We start from the raw sequence: 19639 nt of genomic DNA, 5'->3' as shown, positions 1-19639 counted from the left end.
TTTGTATATGTGTTTATTTTGCATTTTCTTCTCAACTTTTTCTGCGTGTGACTATAGTTCAAATCCTGAAAGATGAAGGCCTAGAAAACATAGGTTAAGTTTCAAAGCATACACAATGTATTTCAATTCCCACCCACCCTCAATTGCTCCTTACTTTTCCTGTTAGCAAAAGCGTCCTCATCTCATCTGAAACGTAACTTCTGTCATTGCAGAAATCCTACAATGAAAAGCATTAAATCTGTTTACTTTGCCCCAGATATATACCAACAATAATTTGAATTTGAAAAAGAATCTATTTTACATACATGGCTAATGAGGTTTACATGCACAAATCTTTCAGAAACCCTTGAGGAGCCATCTCTGTCCTGGAGAATAGAGGGCATGCGACTCCCATGGTAAGAAGATAGTAGGAACTGACCACTGGCAGAGGAGAAAAGCAAGGCACATAAGAGTACTGAACCACTGATGAAAGATTATGTGGAAGGTCAGCAACAGAATGACTCCAACACACATCCAAGTAGTCCCCTGGGTTTGAAATAGCCCACACCTTACCTTGGATAGCATCTTCAAACAGTAACACACTAAATGGCAGCAGAAAAAGACCAACCAGCTCATCCAATCTGCCCTGTTATTCTGGGGAATTTCGAAATCCTGATTCTTCAGTGGTTGTTTCTTCTTTTAGGTGTTTTTTTGTTTTGTTTACATCAGCAAACAGTTCAGCAGGCGAGCCCACAGAACTCATGGCTTCTCTCTACTCCAGAATTTTCAGCCTTGGCATAAAAGCGACGGATAAGGAAGGAGACACAATCTCCTATTTTATTTATTTTATTTATATTTCATTTTTCAGAAACTTTAAAGCAGACCTCATTCTGGTACTATAGGTATTTCCCTGTCCCCAGTTTGTACCTGAAGCAGTGGAGAGTGAAGTGACTTGTTTGAGGTTACAAGGCGTGGCCTGGCTTCGATTTGCAACCTGCTGCTCTGACCACTAGGCTACTCCTCCACTTCAGGATAAAATAGTGTCACTCTTTTGTGCTCTTAAATCAAAGTTTTGGTTCTCTTTTCTAAGGACACTTCTATTTAGAAGAGTCACTGAGCATGAACACTTTATTTAATCACACATTCTGCCCTGATTATCAGGAAGGGATCCTATCTATAGTTTAACTTCATCTCTGACCCAGGAGTTAAATGGCTACCAGGTGTTTGTGACCTGGATTGGCCACTACTGGAAACGGGATACTGGGCTTGACGGACCCTGAATCTGACCCAGTATGGCAAATTCTTATGTTCTTATTTAAAAAAAAAAAAAAAAAAAGCCATGCAAAGCAGCCTGCCATTTTGTATGCCTTCCTGCAGTGCGGGGTAATTCCAAACAGATTCATTAACATGGGATTTGCATGTAGGAATGTTTGCCTTAACACAGATTTTAACTCGTGTTCTAGCGTCCTTTTTTTCTGTGCAAAAAAACTGTTTGCATGGAGAAATGCATGCTAAAATGTGGGATAAAACCTGCATTAAGGTCAGTGTGTTTTATTACATCGACCCCATAAGGATTAACATATATAGGCAACATATCAAAGTGCACTTTGAAATTCTTTTTAATCAGGCACCCAAGACAATTGGGATTAATTCTGTATCCTTCTGCTACATCACATCTCTTTGTACATGAGACTGATCTCCTTCTCCATATGTAGTACAGATTAGTCACTTTCTATTGACATGTCTATTAGCAATGTTGTTCTTGTGTTTTCTCCTTTATCGCTTTTTCCAGTATCAAACTTTTTATCACTTGGCCATGGGAATGCCCGAAATGACAACTTCTTCCATTCTCTGCAATTCTGTAAGGGTCGTGTTTTTCTGGCACAACATCATTATAGTGTTTACTTCAAGAGTATGTAAACTTAGGGGCCGATGCAATAAAAAGCGTGGAAAGCGGGCGCTGAAAAGTTCCACAAGGGGGAGCCATGCAATACCCAAATTAGGAGGTAGCAAAGAGGGGGCTAGCGCCTCCTTGCTAACGCGACCCCGCCGTGGCTGCCGGTTATGAAGACCGACACTGGTAAACTCGGCGACGGTTTTCATAACCGGCCGTCTACCGGTAATGAAAATGGCCGCCGATAAACTCTGCGTCTGTTTTCATTACTGGCAGATGGCCGGTTATGAAAACAGACACAGAGTTTACTGGTGTCGGTCTTCATAACTCGGCGGTCTACCGAGGTTTTTTTTTGTTTTTTTTTTACTTAAGAAGTACAGAAAAGCAGTTTTTTCTGCTTTTCTGTACTTCTTTTACCTGCGCTCAGCTATTAACACCTGCTTCAGGCAGGCGTTAATATCTGAGAGCAAAATATGCGTCTGAGACGCACACTTTTTTTTTTGCATGCGGAGTGAATGAGTAATAGCCTCATTCACATGCATTTGCATGTGATGAGTGCTACTGCATTCACTCCGTGTCTGACGCATGTTAAATAGGCCCTAATCCCTCTATTGCATTAGGGGGTGGATTAGCGCCTAATTAACCCGCGTCAGAGTGCGGGTTATACGGTGCGCTTAGCTGAGCGCACTGTATTGCATCAGCCCCTTTTCGGTGTTGGCCCACACTGGGACAGGATGCTGTTCCTAAAAGCTGCGGGGAGGGGAAATGGGGGTCTCTCAAATGTTCAGTACAGTAGTGGGATGGGAATAGAGGGCGGCAGGGCTGACAAAAGATAGAAGCATAATGGGATTGATTTACTTAGTTTCAGTTAAAGGTAAATCATATACTGTTGAAATAAAAGTCTAGGTTATCAAGGCAAGAATCAAAGGAAGTCGGATGCAATATTCTGGAACAAATTGTGAGGCTATGCATGTAAGCCTTATTACATAGTTGGTAATATAGAAAATAGACAAGACTTCCATGAAGTTCTCTATGCGCATTAAAAAAGTAGAAAGAGACAATGATGTGTCCTGCCAGTGAGGTAATCCTAGATGTGCCATGGAGGGGAAGTGTTTCAGTACCATTCTCATTCCCTCCCAATTAAAGCTGCAGTGGCAAACAGCTGACTGGGTGGCAGCTTTTACAGCTCATTGCCAAACAACTAATGGGGCAGCAAGTACATCAAAGGAAAAATGTTTTCTTACACATCACTGATGCTCCAAGGCCATCCCCTACCCCCATCATCAGGAAAGGCTCCATGTGTTCATGTTTTATGACATGAAGAGTGAAGTGCAGCACTGGACCTTTTTATTGATGTCAGCAGGGAGCAAGAGATGGGCTCCTACTGTTGGCGGAACGGTAATGAAGCATATTTAAAAAAACAGACTAAACTGCTCTGTGGGCTGGATAGGAAAATTAGTTCTTACCTGTTAATTTTCATTCCTGTATCATCACGGGTCAGTCCAGACTCCTGGGTTTTGCCTCCCCACCAGCAGATGGAGAGAGAGAAGTTTTGACAGACTCTGCCTTATATGCCAAGGTGCCACCTACAGTCCATCAGTATTACTCAGTATCAAAGCAGAATGGTTCAAAATCAAACTATCTATATAAATAAAGCTATAATCTGACGTGGATCACGAGGCCCAAATGGGAACAGAACCCGGTAAACATGTTTGACCTGCAGACCTGAAAAGAACAAGAAATGCTAAAAATGAGGGGACTCTCCATTCCCTCTACGAAATGGGCGGGACTCTGCACTGATCCGTGGTACTAAAGGAACGAAAATTAACAGATAAGAACTAATTTTCCTTTCCCTGTACGTACCCGGATCAGTCCAGACTCCTGGGAGGTACCAGAGTTTTTCTTACCTGTGATGGGATCCAGAGAGGCCCGCTCAGAGCACTCCTTCTCCAAATCCCTCAGAACCATGGACATCCAGTCTGTAATGACTCGCAAAGGTATGCAAAAATTTCCAAGTAGCTGCACTACAAATCTCTTGTGGAGATATCTGTTTGCATTCCGCCCAAGATGCCATCTGCGAGCGGGCATGCACTCTCATTGGCAAGGGCATATCATGCAATAAGTATGCTGAATTTATAGCTCCTTTCAACCAGCGGGCTATAGTGGTTTTAGATGCCATATTACCTCTTTTCGGTCCACTCCAGAACACGAAAAGATGATCAGACAGACGAAAAAAACTGTCACCTCTAGATAACACAGCAAGGCTCTGCGGACATCCAGCTTCTGTAACTCCCTAGAGACTGGATCCGACCGGTCCAGATTCGGAAAGGACGGAATCTCCATGGACTGATTCACCTGAAATTCCGAACCCACCTTTGGAAGAAAGGAAGGAACAGTCTGCCAAGAAACTCCAGAACCAAAAATTCTCAGGAAAGGCTCACGGCATGACAACGCTTGGAGCATGGACACCCTACGCGCCGAAGCAATAGCCCCCAGACAAAATCACCTTCAACGTGAGATCTGTCAATGTCTCCCTTTTTAGAGGCTCAAAGGGCGCTGTGCCAAGCGTAGATTCCAGGAAGGACAAGAATGTCTGAATGGGGAACGTAAGTGTGTAGCACCCCGAAGAAAATGAGCCACATCTGAATGTGAAGCTAACGGCACTCCATGAATTGCTCTGCGCAAACTACCAAGAGCTGCCATTTGCACTCTCAAAGAACTAGAAGACAAGCCCTTGGATAGACCAGTGTGAAGAAAACACAAAATACCATACACCGATGCCTGAAGAGAAAGAACTGCATGTTGTACACACCAAGACTCAAAGATCTTCCACACACGGATATACGCTAGAGAAGTGGACGCTTTGCGAGATCTCAAGAGGGTATTGCCCACCGCGTCCGAATAACCCTCATTCTTCAAACGCTGCCTTTCAAAAACCACACCGCTAGACAAAGGCGATCCGCCCCGTCGAAACAGACGGGTCCCTGAAAAAGAAGGTTCGGAAGACCCTGAAATCGTAGGGGCCCCCGCCATCATTAAATTGACTAGATCCGCAAACCATGGATGCCTCGGGCATTCCGGAGCTATGAGTATTATCTTCCCCATGTGATGTTGTATTCTCCTGAGCACTTTACAAGGCGGAAAGACATACCGAGGAACATCTCTCGACAAGGAAGAATCAGAGCGTCTACTCCAGCCGCCCCTGTTTCTCTGCGGCAAACGAAGAGGCGCGGAGCCTTGGCAATCTGAATCGTCGCCATCAAATCCATTCTGGGTGAGCCCCAATGGTCGGAACGATCCGAAAGGCTTCCTCGGCCAATTCCCATTCCCCGGAATCTATACTGTGTCGGCTGAGAAATGTGCGTGAACATTGTCGACCCCAGCTATGTGAGACTCTGCAATGCCGCCTAGATGCTGCTCCGCACAGCTGATCAACTGATGAGCTTCTAAAGCCACTGGCCGGCTATTGGTCCCTCCTTGGCGATTGATATAAAACACTGTGGTCGCCTGGCCTGAGAACACCCATACCGACTTCCTTCGAAGCATCGGGAGAAAGGCTTGTAGAGCTAAACGGAGTGCCCTGGTTTCCAGGCGATTGATGGACCAATGAGATTACTCTCGGGGCCATTGACCCTGCACCGATTTCTGCAGACAGACCGCTCCCCAGCTGGAATGACTGGCATCCGTGACAGCTACTTTCCACTCTGGTACTACCAAGGGGACTCCGTGGTCCAAACTGTCAGAGAGCAGCCACCAATTGAGACTAGATCTCATGGCCTCCAGAAGAGGCAGGAGTGGATGAAATTACCCAAAATAGCGGGAAGAAGGGGCCCTAACTCCTCCTTCTTGAAGAGACGAACCACCTTCAGGTCCTCGTCATCCACCAGACGAGACCCCCCGCCTAGTACCTTGCGCCCGGTCCGCATCCCCTTCCACCCCCCTCGGGGGCTAGGATGGAGGCTCCGGATCATCTAGGTCAGCTGCAGCTTTGTTTCCTGAGGCCCACAACAAGCACAAGAAATTGACCCAGTCGGGGGGAAGCGCTAAGCCCCAAGGGAGAAGTATGGCAGACTGCCACTTGAAAGAACCCAGACTTGCACTGAGAAGAGGAAGGGAGAGGCACAATGCACTGCCGTTTTGAAGAGGCCAGACCCATTCACAGAAGAGGAGGGGAAAAGCATACTGGATTGCTGCTTTGAAGAGCCCAGACCCGTGCTGATAAGAGGAGAGAAAGAGCATAGTGGATTGCAGGGATTAACAGCCTAGTCCCACAGCCGCATCTTTAACAGGGTTGCTGCTTCTGCAGAGCACTGACTCTGCTTTTGCTTCTTTGCCCTCTGCTGCACTAAGGAAGAAAGTGAGTAGTATGGTCACTGGGGAACAAGCAGCAAGGGAAGAACATGGGTGTGGGAGCTAGAGCCATGGAAGGAGGGTACTTAACATCTATTTTAATTAGGCAGCACACTTGAGTCTCTTAAAAAGCCATGCTTGCACACGCGAGTCTCTTAAAAAGAGACTCGTGTGTGCTGCACAGAGAAACTACGTTTCCAAATTGTTTGTAACAAATATGGGATTGTGCTGAAATTATTTCCAACGACTCATCTCTCCCCTGAGGAAGGAAGATCCTTTTGGGAGTTTCACATCCAAACATTGCGGAACATCTCTCAATCAGCATCTCATTCACTTTTTGAAGACCACTTTAAATATAAGTGATGTCTAACATTATATAAATTATCTTTTTAAGTGCATAAAATTTTTTTTCAAAAAAACAAAATGAGATTAAAGTGTTCGAGGTACACGGTGAGAGGAGGTCCCTCCCTTATTTAAGAATGATTGATGATTAAAAATGTAAGTACTTGATATGGGCAAAATTGCAACATAGCAGATAATCCTATCAAAGTCTTGGTATGATGGTCATTCTTTTATGAATTTACATTGATATGCAATTTCATGCATACACATCTGCATCCTATCAAGTGAGATCTATAAAGGGTTTTGAATATAGTATTCTTTCACATTTGGATTTTATTATTTAGAGTATTGTAACTATAAAACAGTGCATCTTACTTCATTGGATAAAGCTGCCTCCACCTATGATGGAAATGTGGAGATCAGTAATATCAAAATTGTTTCAACTGGAATATGGATCTTTATATCACAAGTTCTCTCAAAAGAAAAAAGTATACTTCAGAGATATTTGGAATTCGTTTTTTTTTTTTTAATTGCTTGAAGGCCTTCCCACTCAAGAGTGAAATGACCTAGGGTCAACAGGAGGTGCTGGACAATGTTCAATTTAAGATTCAACTAGCTGTATAGATGTGCAGGTGGTGATATGGACATGCTACTTCACATTGTTTCATTTTGTGGACTTTGGTCTAGGGGGAAGGGGATAGGTTGGGGATATAGCTGGGGAAAATCTGTAAAAATAATTTTGTATGGTGGAAACTGAACTCTGTTCTGTTACTTCGTATTCCTTAATAGAGAGATTTGGAAAAAAAAACCAAACAAACCTGAGAAGCCAACTCCAAGGGGAAGTGGGGAAGTTTCTTGAGTACTGATATCCTGCTGTCCATGTAGAAAACCTGTAATAGTTAATCAACTTTGCCTTCTCCAAGGTCCTGCAGGATATCCCTAGTTACAGACTGCTCTAAATGAAAAAAGGGAAAAAACACGATGCTAACATGCACAACTGTTTTTGTTGGCAACAAGCCTTTTTTTCTGTATAATTTTCTTATAGGGGTAGCCTGAAACAAAATCAATTGTTCCTAGGAGTGATGAAGTTGAGTTCTAAACCTCAAACAAATTCCTAAGGACAGGGTGACCGAAATTGCTGTTGCATTGGGAGTCCCTGTCCAAACAATAATGTGATATGAATGTTTGGCGAGAACTTCACATCTCAGTCTTGCAGATTTCCTCCAAAAAGACCGATCTCAAGTGGGTTACAGACACTGCCATGGCTCTGACACTATGAGCCTTGACATGAACTGCCAGACTTAGGCCTGCCTTGGCATAACAGGAGATGAAATCTGCTAACTGGATATAGTGTTTTGGGCAATAGCAAGTCCAAGTTTGTTGGTGTCAAAATAAACGAAAACTGAGTGGACTTTCTACAGGCTTCAGTCCGCTCCAGGTAGAAGGTCAAGGCTCTCTTACAATCCAAGCTTGTGCATCTTTGTGTTCATGTAGATTAGAAAGCAATGTTGTAAGGATAACAGACTAAGATGGAAGTCCAATACCACCTTAGGCAGAAACTTAGGTTGTGTGAACAGAACCATGTTGTCATGACAAAATTGTGTGTAAGGTAGACAAGTGACTGACTCTGTGCATTGAAGTCACCACCACCAAAAATACAACCTTTCTAGGGCAGGAACTTCAGCTCATGTGAGTCAAAAACAATGGGAGCTTTCATCAGCTGGGTAACTATTATACTAATGTCCCATGACACAATGGGAGACCTGATGGGGAGGCTTCGAATGAAGCCCTGCATGAATTGGACAACCAAATACTGTACAGAAATGGGTCTGCCTTCTACATGATGGCGATACGTGTCAATTGCACTAAGATGAACCCTTACTGAGCTGGACTTAAGACCTGACTCAAAGATGTAGAAGGTAATCAAGCAGATGTGGAAGAGGAGATAGAGTCTCAGACTTTTCCTCACACCAAAAAGTAAACCTCCTTACTTTAGTCCATAAGACTTTTGTGAAATCCTTCTTTGAAGCTAGAAGGACCTGAGTGACATCTTCTGAAAGATCCAGAGGTTGTAAAGTTATCCTTTCAACATCCAGGCTGTGAGAGCCAGGGACCTGATGCTGAAATGATGCAACAGGCCCTGATCCTGAATGATGTAAACTGGGAAATTCCCCAGCTTGATTGGATCCCTGATAGACATCTCCTGAAGGAGTGGGAGCCAACTCATAGTCTTCTGGTCTCTTCTAAGTTCCACTACAAACAACAAAAGCCCATCAAAATAATATTCGATAAACAAAACAAAGAGATGGGTAACCTACAAGATTAATATTACAACATGCAGGTATCATACTCAGTGCAAGGCAGCAACTTATGTTTGGCAAATGCACAATGGTTTAATCATTTACCAGATGCTACTCTGTGTAGTGAAGTATTTTTTTTCATTTTACTTAGCATCCATAATGATATAGTATCTGGAAATTAAGAAAAAAAGTCTGGAAGCTAAGTATTATAAATATTAATTCTACATGAATAGTTTCTATTCATGGGTTGCCATTAATTGTATCTCCAGCAGGTCAACTGTAATTTTCTGGCTCTGTTTGAAAGCACATTAGAGCAACCACTAAGTTTTTAATTGCAAAAAAGAAAGAAAGAATTGGAAGATACACATACAGTAGGCTCTGGCTTCAGTCGAAAACGGATATCTGAAGCTAGTTTGTCTTGCGTCCCTTTCCTGGAACAGAAGAGTAGAACCTTCCTGTGCTGAGGAGATGCAGACATCTACTCACATTCTCATCCTCTCTCTTTCCTATCCAACAGTGTCATTCCCCCCACCATTCTCTCTTCGCTCCCACTAGTCCATCTCCATTAGTCTCTCTCTCTTTACAAGAGCCTATCACCACTAGTTTTTCTCCTTTCCAGTCCGTTCCTCTGCTAGTCTCTCTCTCCCCAGCCCATCTCCACAGTCTTTCTCTCCCTCCAGTCTGTCTCCAGCCCTTCCCCAACAATCTTTCCCGCAGTCCATCCATACCAGTATCTCCATCTCACTTTCTCCATCTCCCCATCCAATCCCACCAGTTTATATCAGTAAGCTTTACTTAATATTGTTTTATGCATTATGAATGATTTTGGTGGGCATATCAATTTATTACATTAATTAGCTTTCCATATATGACATACAACTGCATGTAAAAATTAAAAGAAGGTGGGGGTCTGAAAAATTTCTATGGATTGAAAATGGGGTTGATATTCCCCCAACAGGGCTGAGAAAGCAAATGTTGCTTACCTGTAACAGTTGTTCTCACAGGACAGCAGGATGTTAGTCCTCACATATGGGTGACGTCAGTGGATGGAGCCCTGTTACGGAAAACTTTTCTGTCAAAGTTTCTATAAAGCTTTGACTGACACTGGCACACCGAGTGCACTGAGCATGCTCAGCCTGCAATTATCCCTGTGACCACAGGTGTCCCCCTCAGTCTCATCTTATAGCAAAAAGCACAAGCGAAATTAAAATAATAAAACGTATGTAGACCCATCTCCACGGGGTGGCGGGTGGGTTTCGTGAGGACTAACATCCTGCTGTCCTGTGAGAACACCTGTTACAGGTAAGCAACATTTGCTTTCTCACAGGACAAGCAGGATGGTAGTCCTCACATATGGGTGAGTACTGAGCTGAGGATGCCAGAGTGTGCACCAAATGCACCCAAAGACGTGCAAAAGATGCAACGATGGGGGTGGAATTTGGTAAGGAGGGCATCCTGAAACCCTTAACGTGTTGATGGAAGGATGTTGGGTAGTTAAACCGAAAAGAAGAGGAGTAGACGGACTGGCCAAACATGGAAGCATGCCGGCCAGTCTTATCTAAGCAATAATGGGCTGTGAAGGTATGGAGAGAGCTCCAGGTCGCAGCCTTACAAATATGTACAAGCGGCCAAAGGTGAGCTATTGAGGCTGGTACGGCCCTAACAGAGTGTGGTTACACACGGTGTTGTAGTGAAATGCCTGCTTGTTGGCAGGAAAAAGAGATAGAGACCGTCAATAAGGAGGAAAAGGTCTGTTTGCCCACTGGAACTCGCAGCTTGGCTTTTGCCACAGAAGGAAAGAGTTAGGTGTAATTCCTATGGAGTGTAGTGCGGTCTAGATAGAATGCAAGTGCACTTTTACAGTCCAAGGAGTGGAAAACCCTCTCGCCCTAGTGAGAGAGAGGTGTTGGGAAAAAGTGGGCAGAGTATATGCTGAGTAAGGTGAGATGCTGCGTCTACCTTAAGAAGGATATGAAGTTGAATACGTAAGACCACTTGGTCACGGAGGAACGCAGGGTCGGGCGAGTATGTAACAAGGTGTGGAACTCACTGACCCTGTTGGCAGAAGTGATGACTATGAGGGAAAGAATTTCCCATGCCAGACTGTTAAGTGAGAGGAATGGAAAGGCTCGAACGGAGAATGTATGAGTCTTGTAAGCACTAAATATAGGCCCCATTCCGTAACCAGTAAAAATAGAGGCGGCTTTAATCAGTGGATAACCTATGGTAAGCTGACTCAGAAGGGGTTGAACGGTTAATCGGGTATCCCCACTCCCAAGTGGTACGCCAACTGGAACTGAGGTGTACCCATGTGGAGGATGTCTGGGGAGCAGAATCCGAGGGAGTAAGAGAAGAGTGGTGTAGAAAAAACGGGGGTAATACCCTTTTGTATGTGCAATGTGGTAAATCATGCCATTTTGAATGGAAAGATTTGTGTGGAAGGTTTTTGTGATGCTACCAGTACCTGAGAACATCAGTGAGTCCATGATATGAGACTGACCTGTGAGAAGGCGAATTGGTTACTGGTGTGATAGATTGAGAAGTATGGGAAAGCATACTGGTCTTGGCCAGGACGTGGGTCTGAGAAACAGTGAACCCCGTCCCGGTGCAGCATAATAAGAGTGCTGGCTATGAGAGGCATTGAAAGAGACACATATAAGAGGCCTTTGTTGCAGCAAAGGTGTCCATGGGAACGCATTTGAGACATGTGTAGGGAGTAGAATCTGTCCACCATATGGTTCGATTCAGACGCAGAGGGCAAGGTCGGTTGACCTCAGCGCTAGAAGATTTTTCTCGCTACACATGTAGTCCAAGACCATCCGAGAGGATGGAAACCTATATAGAGGTGGTCTGCTAGTGCTTTCAGTAATTCTGTTAGATAAGTGGCCTGGGGATGCATGGAGTGAGCAAGGGCCAAGGGTAGAGCTGCGCAGCTTCCTAGCAGAGCAGCTAAGAGGTTATGCATGCTTGTGTGTTGGAAATACCACAATGTCACTATGCTGTCTGTCTGTATGCACAAAGGTTTGTTGCAGAGGCAGTATTGTAAGGCATAACTCATGGCTCGAAGCTCCAGGAAGTTGATGTGAAACTCTGCATGGAGTGGAATAGACACATATTGGGTTGAGAAGATGTTAGTTCGAACTCTGCAACCCTGAGTAAATGCGAGCATGAGCAGGACCAGCCTATGTTTTGGTTCTAGATCTGCAATATGGATCAGAGATGAAAGCGGTTGAACAGCTTAGATCCACTGATAATTGAAATTTCACTGAATCTTACTCATAGCAAATCTGGACCTATGAGTAAAGTGCATGGTGAAAAATTCCCGGGCCCAGCAATGAAAGAATTGAGGGGCTGAGGTTATGTTGTATGCGCGCAGAGACATATAGGAATTTGTCAATGTCTGCGCGGTTGTTGGACAGGAAGTTCGTAGTGACTGTGGTGTCCAGAAGTGTTCTATATGAGATTTATGGTAGTTAACAGCAGTCCCAGGTAGTAGATTTATATTGAGTCGTGAAGAAGATAGAGCTCCTTGCTTGGATTGACTGTTATGCAGCTGTCCATGCAAGGAAAAGCGTGAATGATGTTTTACTCCATAGAAAAACAGCAGTCACTGCTAGTGATTTAATGAAATACCCAAGTTGCCAAAGCTGGAGCAACCGGCAGAGCTTGGGATTGTAATATTGTTGACTCACCATGACGCACATAGACAGATTAGAGGAGAGAGGCAACCTACTTACTGCGGTATGGAAGTATAGTGACGAGAGACACCATTTTACCTGTCCCTTCTGAAGAAAGTTGATATTTCTGAGGTCCAGGATGGGTGGAGTTTAACTACTTTTTGTTGAAAGAAAGAATAGTGAGATTAAAACTCCCCCCCCCCTCCCCCGCGCTTTGTAGCGTCTGGGGGACTGTACCCTGAACCTTGGTACCCAGTGGGGTGGCTGCTCTGATATCCGGCAAGTTGAGAGACCAGGAGGTGTCCAGCTGGCGAGGCTGATGTAATCTGGATAGCATGTAATCTCCCACGGGAGCGGTAAACATTTTACCCGCATTTCTGTGTGCTGTACAAGAAAACGTAGAGACCTGTCGCCAGGCTTCGAGGTGAATTTTCAATTGAGGCAGTGTTTGCTGGATCTTGTATTTAGCAGATCAGTGAATGCATCTGGGATTTCAGTCCTTAAATAGGAACCAGAAGCCAGAGTATTAATCAGTACAGAGTCCTATTGCTGACAATGGGAGGATGTCCTGATGCAATCCCAAATGATTGGTAGAGAGGTTCTCTTGGTATTGTGTCCGACATAGCTGGCACTAGCGATATGTGACACTAATATGGTTCTTGGAAGACAAGACGACCTAGAACCTTTCAAACCATATGGCCCGATTTAGAGAACAGGTCTCAATGGGATTGTAGCTGAAGCGGGATTAGAGTACTTACCATCCGTTGTGGATCGCAGAAGGACGAGCCTGTGAAGATCGATGGCTCCGTGGATTTCAGGAGGCATCGAGAGACAGCCTGAAGGACGTAAACGTCTGACTCAACTCTGTAACCTGGTATGGTAGCGCAGGTACAGAGGAGACAGGCTGAGTGTGTCTGGCGCTAGCACAATAATTTGTGGAGGGTCAGAACTCCGTACCGGTGTCGGTGGGGAACGCCTTGGGTACAGGGAGCCATTATAACTCATGAACCCAGCCCTCTTTGCAGCGGCTCAATGTATCATGACGCCAGTGCAGAATTCCTCGGAACTCGGTCCGGTCATTCTGGAGCACTGAGGACTGCCAGCACTGTGTGGAACAGTGGCGGTGGCAGTAGCGATATTGCTCGGCCCGGGCATTCTCCAGCACAGAGTAGGATAGCACCGATGTCTTGGATGGCGTCTGTGGCGGACGGTCACCGAGCCAGTGACAATGAGTGCCACGGTGCTCGGCCCGGTCTTTCCCCAGCGCCGAGATGGATGCCCTCGCTGTCTTGGATGCCGAAGGATGACGGACTGTCAGCATGCCTGCACTGCTCCTGGCACTATGTAGTGTCGTAGCCTGATACGGGGCTTTAGTTAAGAACCCAAAGCATGGAGCACTGTGTTTAGGCGAGGGCATTGCGTGTAGGTGCTATGTCAGTATTGACAGTATCGATGGCGGCATAGAAGCGGCCTCGAGGGTATCGTCAAAAATATAGATGAAAAAAACATCGATGGCCCAGGCAGAGCAACGATAACAGTGATGGAGGCACCAACGGCATCGGCATAGGTATCGATGGAAATGATGTGGCATCAAAGAATCGAATAGACATCGATGGCATCGGGAAAATGATACCGGCATTGATGGAATCGATGGCCGCATTGATAGGAATGACGTGGGCGTCTACGGCATCAACGGGATGGCGAGTCGGGCGCCAACGGCATAGATGGCACCGACCCGGGCATCGATATGGGCATCGATGGCACCGACCCGGGCATCGATGGCACCGACCCGGGCATTGATATGAGCATCGATGGCACCGACCTGGGCATCGATGGAACCGACGACACCAAGGTGTGCATTGATGACATCGATGGAAAAATCAGCGCCATGGATGAAAACATTGATGGCACTGAAAGAATCGATGTGGGGATCGATGGCATTGACGGACCGCGGGGGGAAGGGTGTCGATGGTGTCGAAAAAGGCAGGATGGCCTGGATGGGGGTACCGATGGTAGCGATGGGGGCATTGACTGCAGGAAGGTACCAAGGTATGAATTCGACAGAGGCCCTGGTGGCAACAGTAACCATGGAAGTCCCTATCCCACTAGCGCTAATAACCAGGCAGAGGGTCACAGGAGGACACTCGCAGGCTATGTGGGGCTAACTGTGAAAACATAGGGAGAGGGAAGGCCGCAATTCGGTTGGTAGGCTGGGGAACCATAGTGAGGTGACAGGAACCGACCGAAAAACAGGGCATAGTTCTCACCGAGCGTCGATTAAATGTACGCGAAGGGAGACCTGTACAGGGAAAAAATCGTTTGTGAAGTAAAAGTTTAAGTGTTTCCATGAGGAAAAATTGTGAGAATTTCTCAGAGAGCTCCTAACTGCTATGCTTACTGCAGAGCGGAAAAAAGAAGACTGAGGAGAGACACCTGTGTTCACAGGGATAATTGCAGGCTGAGCATGCTCAGTGCACTCAGTGTGCCAGTCAAAGCTTTATAGAAACTTTGACAGAAAAGTTTTCCGTAACAGGGTCCGTCCACTGACATCACCCATATGTGAGGACTACCATCCTGTTTGTCCTGTGAGAAACCTTGCACTAAACCACACCTCTCCTCCTGTATTTAATTCTTTGGGTCTGATCTATCAAGGGATTCCACCAATTTTGTGCCAATGGGATAGCCCCTTGATATGTCATCATTTCTGTTGGCCAGTGAGCATAATGTTACTTCCTATCTCAGCAGATACATGAGTTCTTTATACAACTCTTTAGCAAAATTGCTGGATGTTTAAGATCTATTTTGGTCTAACTCACAGAAATAAACTGTGCACATCAGAACTAACCAAGCAAAGTGCATGACTTGCATTGGTCTTGTGCTGTGAGAAGAGGTGCCCGCAGACAGCGGACGCCTATACGGCACTCAAGGCAGCGGTCATGGACGTTGGAAGGCAGCAGGGCCTCCGATTATGGACACCCGGATACAGGCGGGAAAGTCAATGAACGGAAGCACCGACCTGGGACGTCCGGTCGGGCGCTCAAGGCAGCGGCCATGGACGTTGGAAAGCAGCTGGGCCTCCGATCATGGACGCCCGGATACAGGAGTGAAGGTCCATGAACGGAAGCCCTGACCTTGAACGTCCGGCCGGGCTTGGACTCCGAACAAGAGGACGTCCAGATGCTCAGGGCAGTGGCCCCGGTGTCCATGTGGTGTCTGTAGAAAGAACCATCCACTTACCTGGTGGAAAGACATTTGAAATGACAGGTACCAGAGCACCCTGGATACTGTATAGGCGCTGTATACCGCTCTATACAGTAAAATGGATTGCGAACTCCTACCGCTTCATTGACGCGCTTTGGACACTCGTTTGCCGCAGCCGCTTGGATTTGCGCCTAATTTGAATGGCTTGTGAACCAAAATGTGCACGTGTCAAACGAGCGGGCGCCAGGCACTGCTGCACTTTTTCTTACGCGTCCATACTGTATCGGCCCGATAGTAAATAACTGCAGATAAAGATCAAAATGGTCCATTCCAGCCTGCCCAGTTGAGATTCTTCTATTTTGGCTAGGTGAGCATATAAATTACCATATGCAACCCAACACCAATTCCCTCCTTCCCCATGTCTTTTTCCTGACCTCTCAATTCCCCTTTCCCACCACTATGCTTCAAATACAAATTGGACTGTGGGGCGGGGAAAAACACTTGCTGCCAGAAGGAAAAAGATCAAATCACAGCCAACAAAATAAAAAAAAAAATGCCAGGAACTGCAGTAACTTTATTATCACCTTATGGCAGACTGACAAGAGCAGAACAGAAGACAAGGAGAGGGCTGTGTTCTATCACCAGTAATTTTTTCTTTTCTTTTTTTTTTTTGCTGTTCTGCTGAGAGTCGGGGGAAGTTCTGTGCCCTGCTAGTCAGCCTCTCTATGAGCTGCCTGGGCTGATCTCAGAGAAGGGGCATTGCAGTGGGCTATGGACAGAGTAAATGGAGACAGTGTGTGTGTCTTGAAGAGTGGGAAGGGGGAAATGTAAAGATGGCTGCTGCAGGCTGGGTAAGGACTGGAAGCAAGCACAAGAACTTTTTATGATGCTGATATAGTGCCCTTGGTTAGCCAGTCCAGAGTAGAGGACATTTGCTAAGTAAGCACATGAGCAGCAGTAGAAGCGTGTGTGTGCGTCTGTCTGTCAGAAAGAGAAAGTGTATGTCTGTGTCTGAGAGAGTCTTTGTGTATGTGTCTAAGAGAGTGCAGGAGTGTGTGTCAGTGTCTGAGAAAGTCTGTGTGTGTAAGAGCCATCCCTCCAATCCACCCCAATCTTAGGGTGACTAGCTATGCTGATACCACTGTGCAACAACATGGTTCTAGCTACTTTGTACCCAATCTGGAGACTATTCATAATGATGTTGTGACTTTCTTCAAGTAGGAGCTGGCAACACTATACTGCCACCTGACTTGCTTTCCTAATCTCTGCAAAGCAGCTTTCATGCTGTGGATACCCAACCTGCCCCACTTTTCCACTGCTGTTCACCACCATGCTCCTGCCTGATCGTCTTCATTCATGCCTCCATGGGCCTCCTTTTGCCGCCACTGCTGGCTCCTGGACCTGCTTCTAATCTGCCATCAGAATGACTAAATTGCCTCCACTCTGGGATCACTGATGCTGCTGCCTTCCAAGAAAAGGTTTGGTGCCTAAGAGAAGCAGGGGAGGGGAGCTGAAAGACTGGACAGCAAGGGGGGGGGGGGGAAGGAGCAGAAGCAGAGAGAAAAAAGCAAACTGGTATGAGAGCAGGGCTTCATGGGAGAGGTGAAGAAGAGAGGCTGAAGGGAGAGCAGAGGGCTGGGAGCAGAAAGAAAAAGGAGGGGTTGAAGGGAGAGAAGAAAGGCTTGGTTGCTGCTTTTGTGGTGATGGTGGGGAACTGAATTACACAGACTGCCCCCTCTTTCTTTCTGCCCTTTTCCCATCCTTTGCTCCTGCCCCTTTCCTGTCCCCTACCCTCTTCTCCTTCTTCTGACCCATCCTCTGCCCTCTTCTCTTTCTTTCTCCTCACCTTGAACGCCCCACTGAAAATAAGTTATGCCTCCTGTACAGTGCTTTTTTAAAATTAACATTGTTATAATAGGTGGTACGTTATATTGTTCTTGCAAATGTGTGAAAATGAATGACAATTATAGAGTTGGGGGTGGAGTTGCATGGCACCCCCATCTCCCCCTGACCCTTCATATCTGTTCTTAGCTTGCCCAAAATATTTCAGTCATAGCCTCAAACATTTCTGCCAGTAGACCATTTCAGGCCATGCCATCTTCTACTTTACTTCTTAGAAAACCTAAACTTAAGCTAAACACCCCAGCCCCCTTCTATGTCTTACTACCAAGCTTTGTAATAATCCATAGGCCTTCAAGGTTAGTGAGGTTTATACAAAATAAGGCATCCTCATGATCAGTGAAATTTAGGTTTAAATCATGAGCCCACCATTCAGGTCACCTTAGCCTTCTTGGTAGCTTAATGCTGTTAAATTACTGCTGTTTAGGGGTGAAACCACTGCTCCAGGCTGATTACCGTATTCAGATGCCTTATTGAAAGCACAATGTAGTCAGACCATTCTTGATTTGAACTGAACTGCTGCTCTGTGTAGATTATCCTAGTACAGTACTTCACTACCATCCTTTTGTCACTAGGGATCCTCTTCATTTATTTACATGTCTCTGAATTCTGTTACTGTTTTGGTCTCCTACTTCTTCCTCCAGAAGAGCAATCCAGGTATCAAGGAGAAATATTTTCTTACCTGTTAATTTCTTATTCTTGAATGCAGCTAAAACAGTTCAGACAAATGAGTTATGCTCACCAACCAGAAGATGGATAGAGAGATTAACAAGTTTACTGACATTATCCCTTATAGGCTGCTGCATTGACCTCAGCCTGCCAGTAATACCTGGAGCAAGTTAACTCACAAAACTTCTTTATCCCTCCAAACCAGAGGGTTTCCAAGAATACATAAATCAAGAAAAACTATATACAACAGAGATCACATACCTCTTCTCTGATAATATGCTCACATACCTTTCTGCAGCTAAGCCATCAATGTTGAGATTACTTACCTGATAATCTCCTTTTCCTTAGTGTATGCAGATGGACTCAGAACAAGTGGGTATAGTGTGCTCGTGCTAGCAGTTGGAGATGGATCTGACGTCAGCACGGGTACATATACCCCCACAGGAAGTGAAGCAAACTCAGTAATCTTCCTTGCAAAAGCTGTTATGGATATATGTGTACTGACCGATCAATGAATTAGTGAAACAGGATTCCCCTGACCGATTGATAGTAGCTGGAGACCGCCAGCGCTTCCAACCAGAAGGCGTCGACACCTGGCAGAGTGGACGTTCTCGTGTAAGAAATGACATGCCGTACCTGGAAGTGGCAAAGATTCATGTATACCGGCAGCCGGGCGGGATGCTGAGTCCATCTGCATACACTAAGGAAAAGGAGATTATCAGGTAAGTAATCTCAACATTTCCTAGCGTGTAGCAGATGGACTCAGAACAAGTGGGATATACAAAAGCTATTCCCGGACTGGGTGGGAGGCTGCCTGAGGACCGCGTAGGACTGCCCTCGCAAATGCTGTGTCCTCCCTGGCCTGGACATCCAGACGGTAAAATTTGGAAAAGGTATGGAGGGAGGACCATGTCGCCGCCTTACATATCTCTGCAGGCAACATCCTAGATTCTGCCCAAGAGGCCGCCTGCGCTCTGGTGGAATGAGCCTTGACCTGCAGAGGTGGTGACTTTCCGGCCTCTACGTAGGCCGCTCTGATAACTTCTTTGATCCAACGGGCTATGGTAGGCCGAGAGGCTGCTTCCCCTTGCTTCTTCCAGCTGTGAAGGACGAACAGATGGTCCGTCTGTCGTACTGCTTCTGTCTTTTCCAGGTATCTGGGCAGCAATCTGCTGATGTCGAGATGGCGTAGCAAACGACCTTCTTCTGATTTCTTCAAACCCATCGTGGTTGGCAAAGATATGGTTTGGTTGAGGTGAAATTGTGAGACAACTTTAGGTAAGAAAGAGGGAACCGTGCGAAGATGGATAGCCTCTGGAGTGATTCGC

The 19639-nt window shown here is 45.8% G+C and overlaps 1 protein-coding gene across 2 annotated transcripts in view; it reads right to left on the bottom strand.

Moving 5' to 3' along the window:
- PDS5A (PDS5 cohesin associated factor A) overlaps positions 1-19639 on the bottom strand; it is a 734756-nt gene that overhangs the window by 157106 nt on the left and 558011 nt on the right. For both annotated transcript variants that reach the window (XM_029589173.1, XM_029589180.1), the window contains exon 29: positions 155-217. In XM_029589173.1, the coding sequence (XP_029445033.1) occupies positions 155-217 (63 nt within the window). The remainder of the gene's footprint in view (positions 1-154; positions 218-19639) is intronic.

This window comes from Rhinatrema bivittatum, chromosome 1 (genome assembly GCF_901001135.1).
Source record: "Rhinatrema bivittatum chromosome 1, aRhiBiv1.1, whole genome shotgun sequence".
In the NCBI taxonomy this organism is placed as follows: Eukaryota; Metazoa; Chordata; class Amphibia; order Gymnophiona; family Rhinatrematidae; genus Rhinatrema; species Rhinatrema bivittatum.
This window is presented reverse-complemented; position numbering and strand designations above follow the sequence as displayed.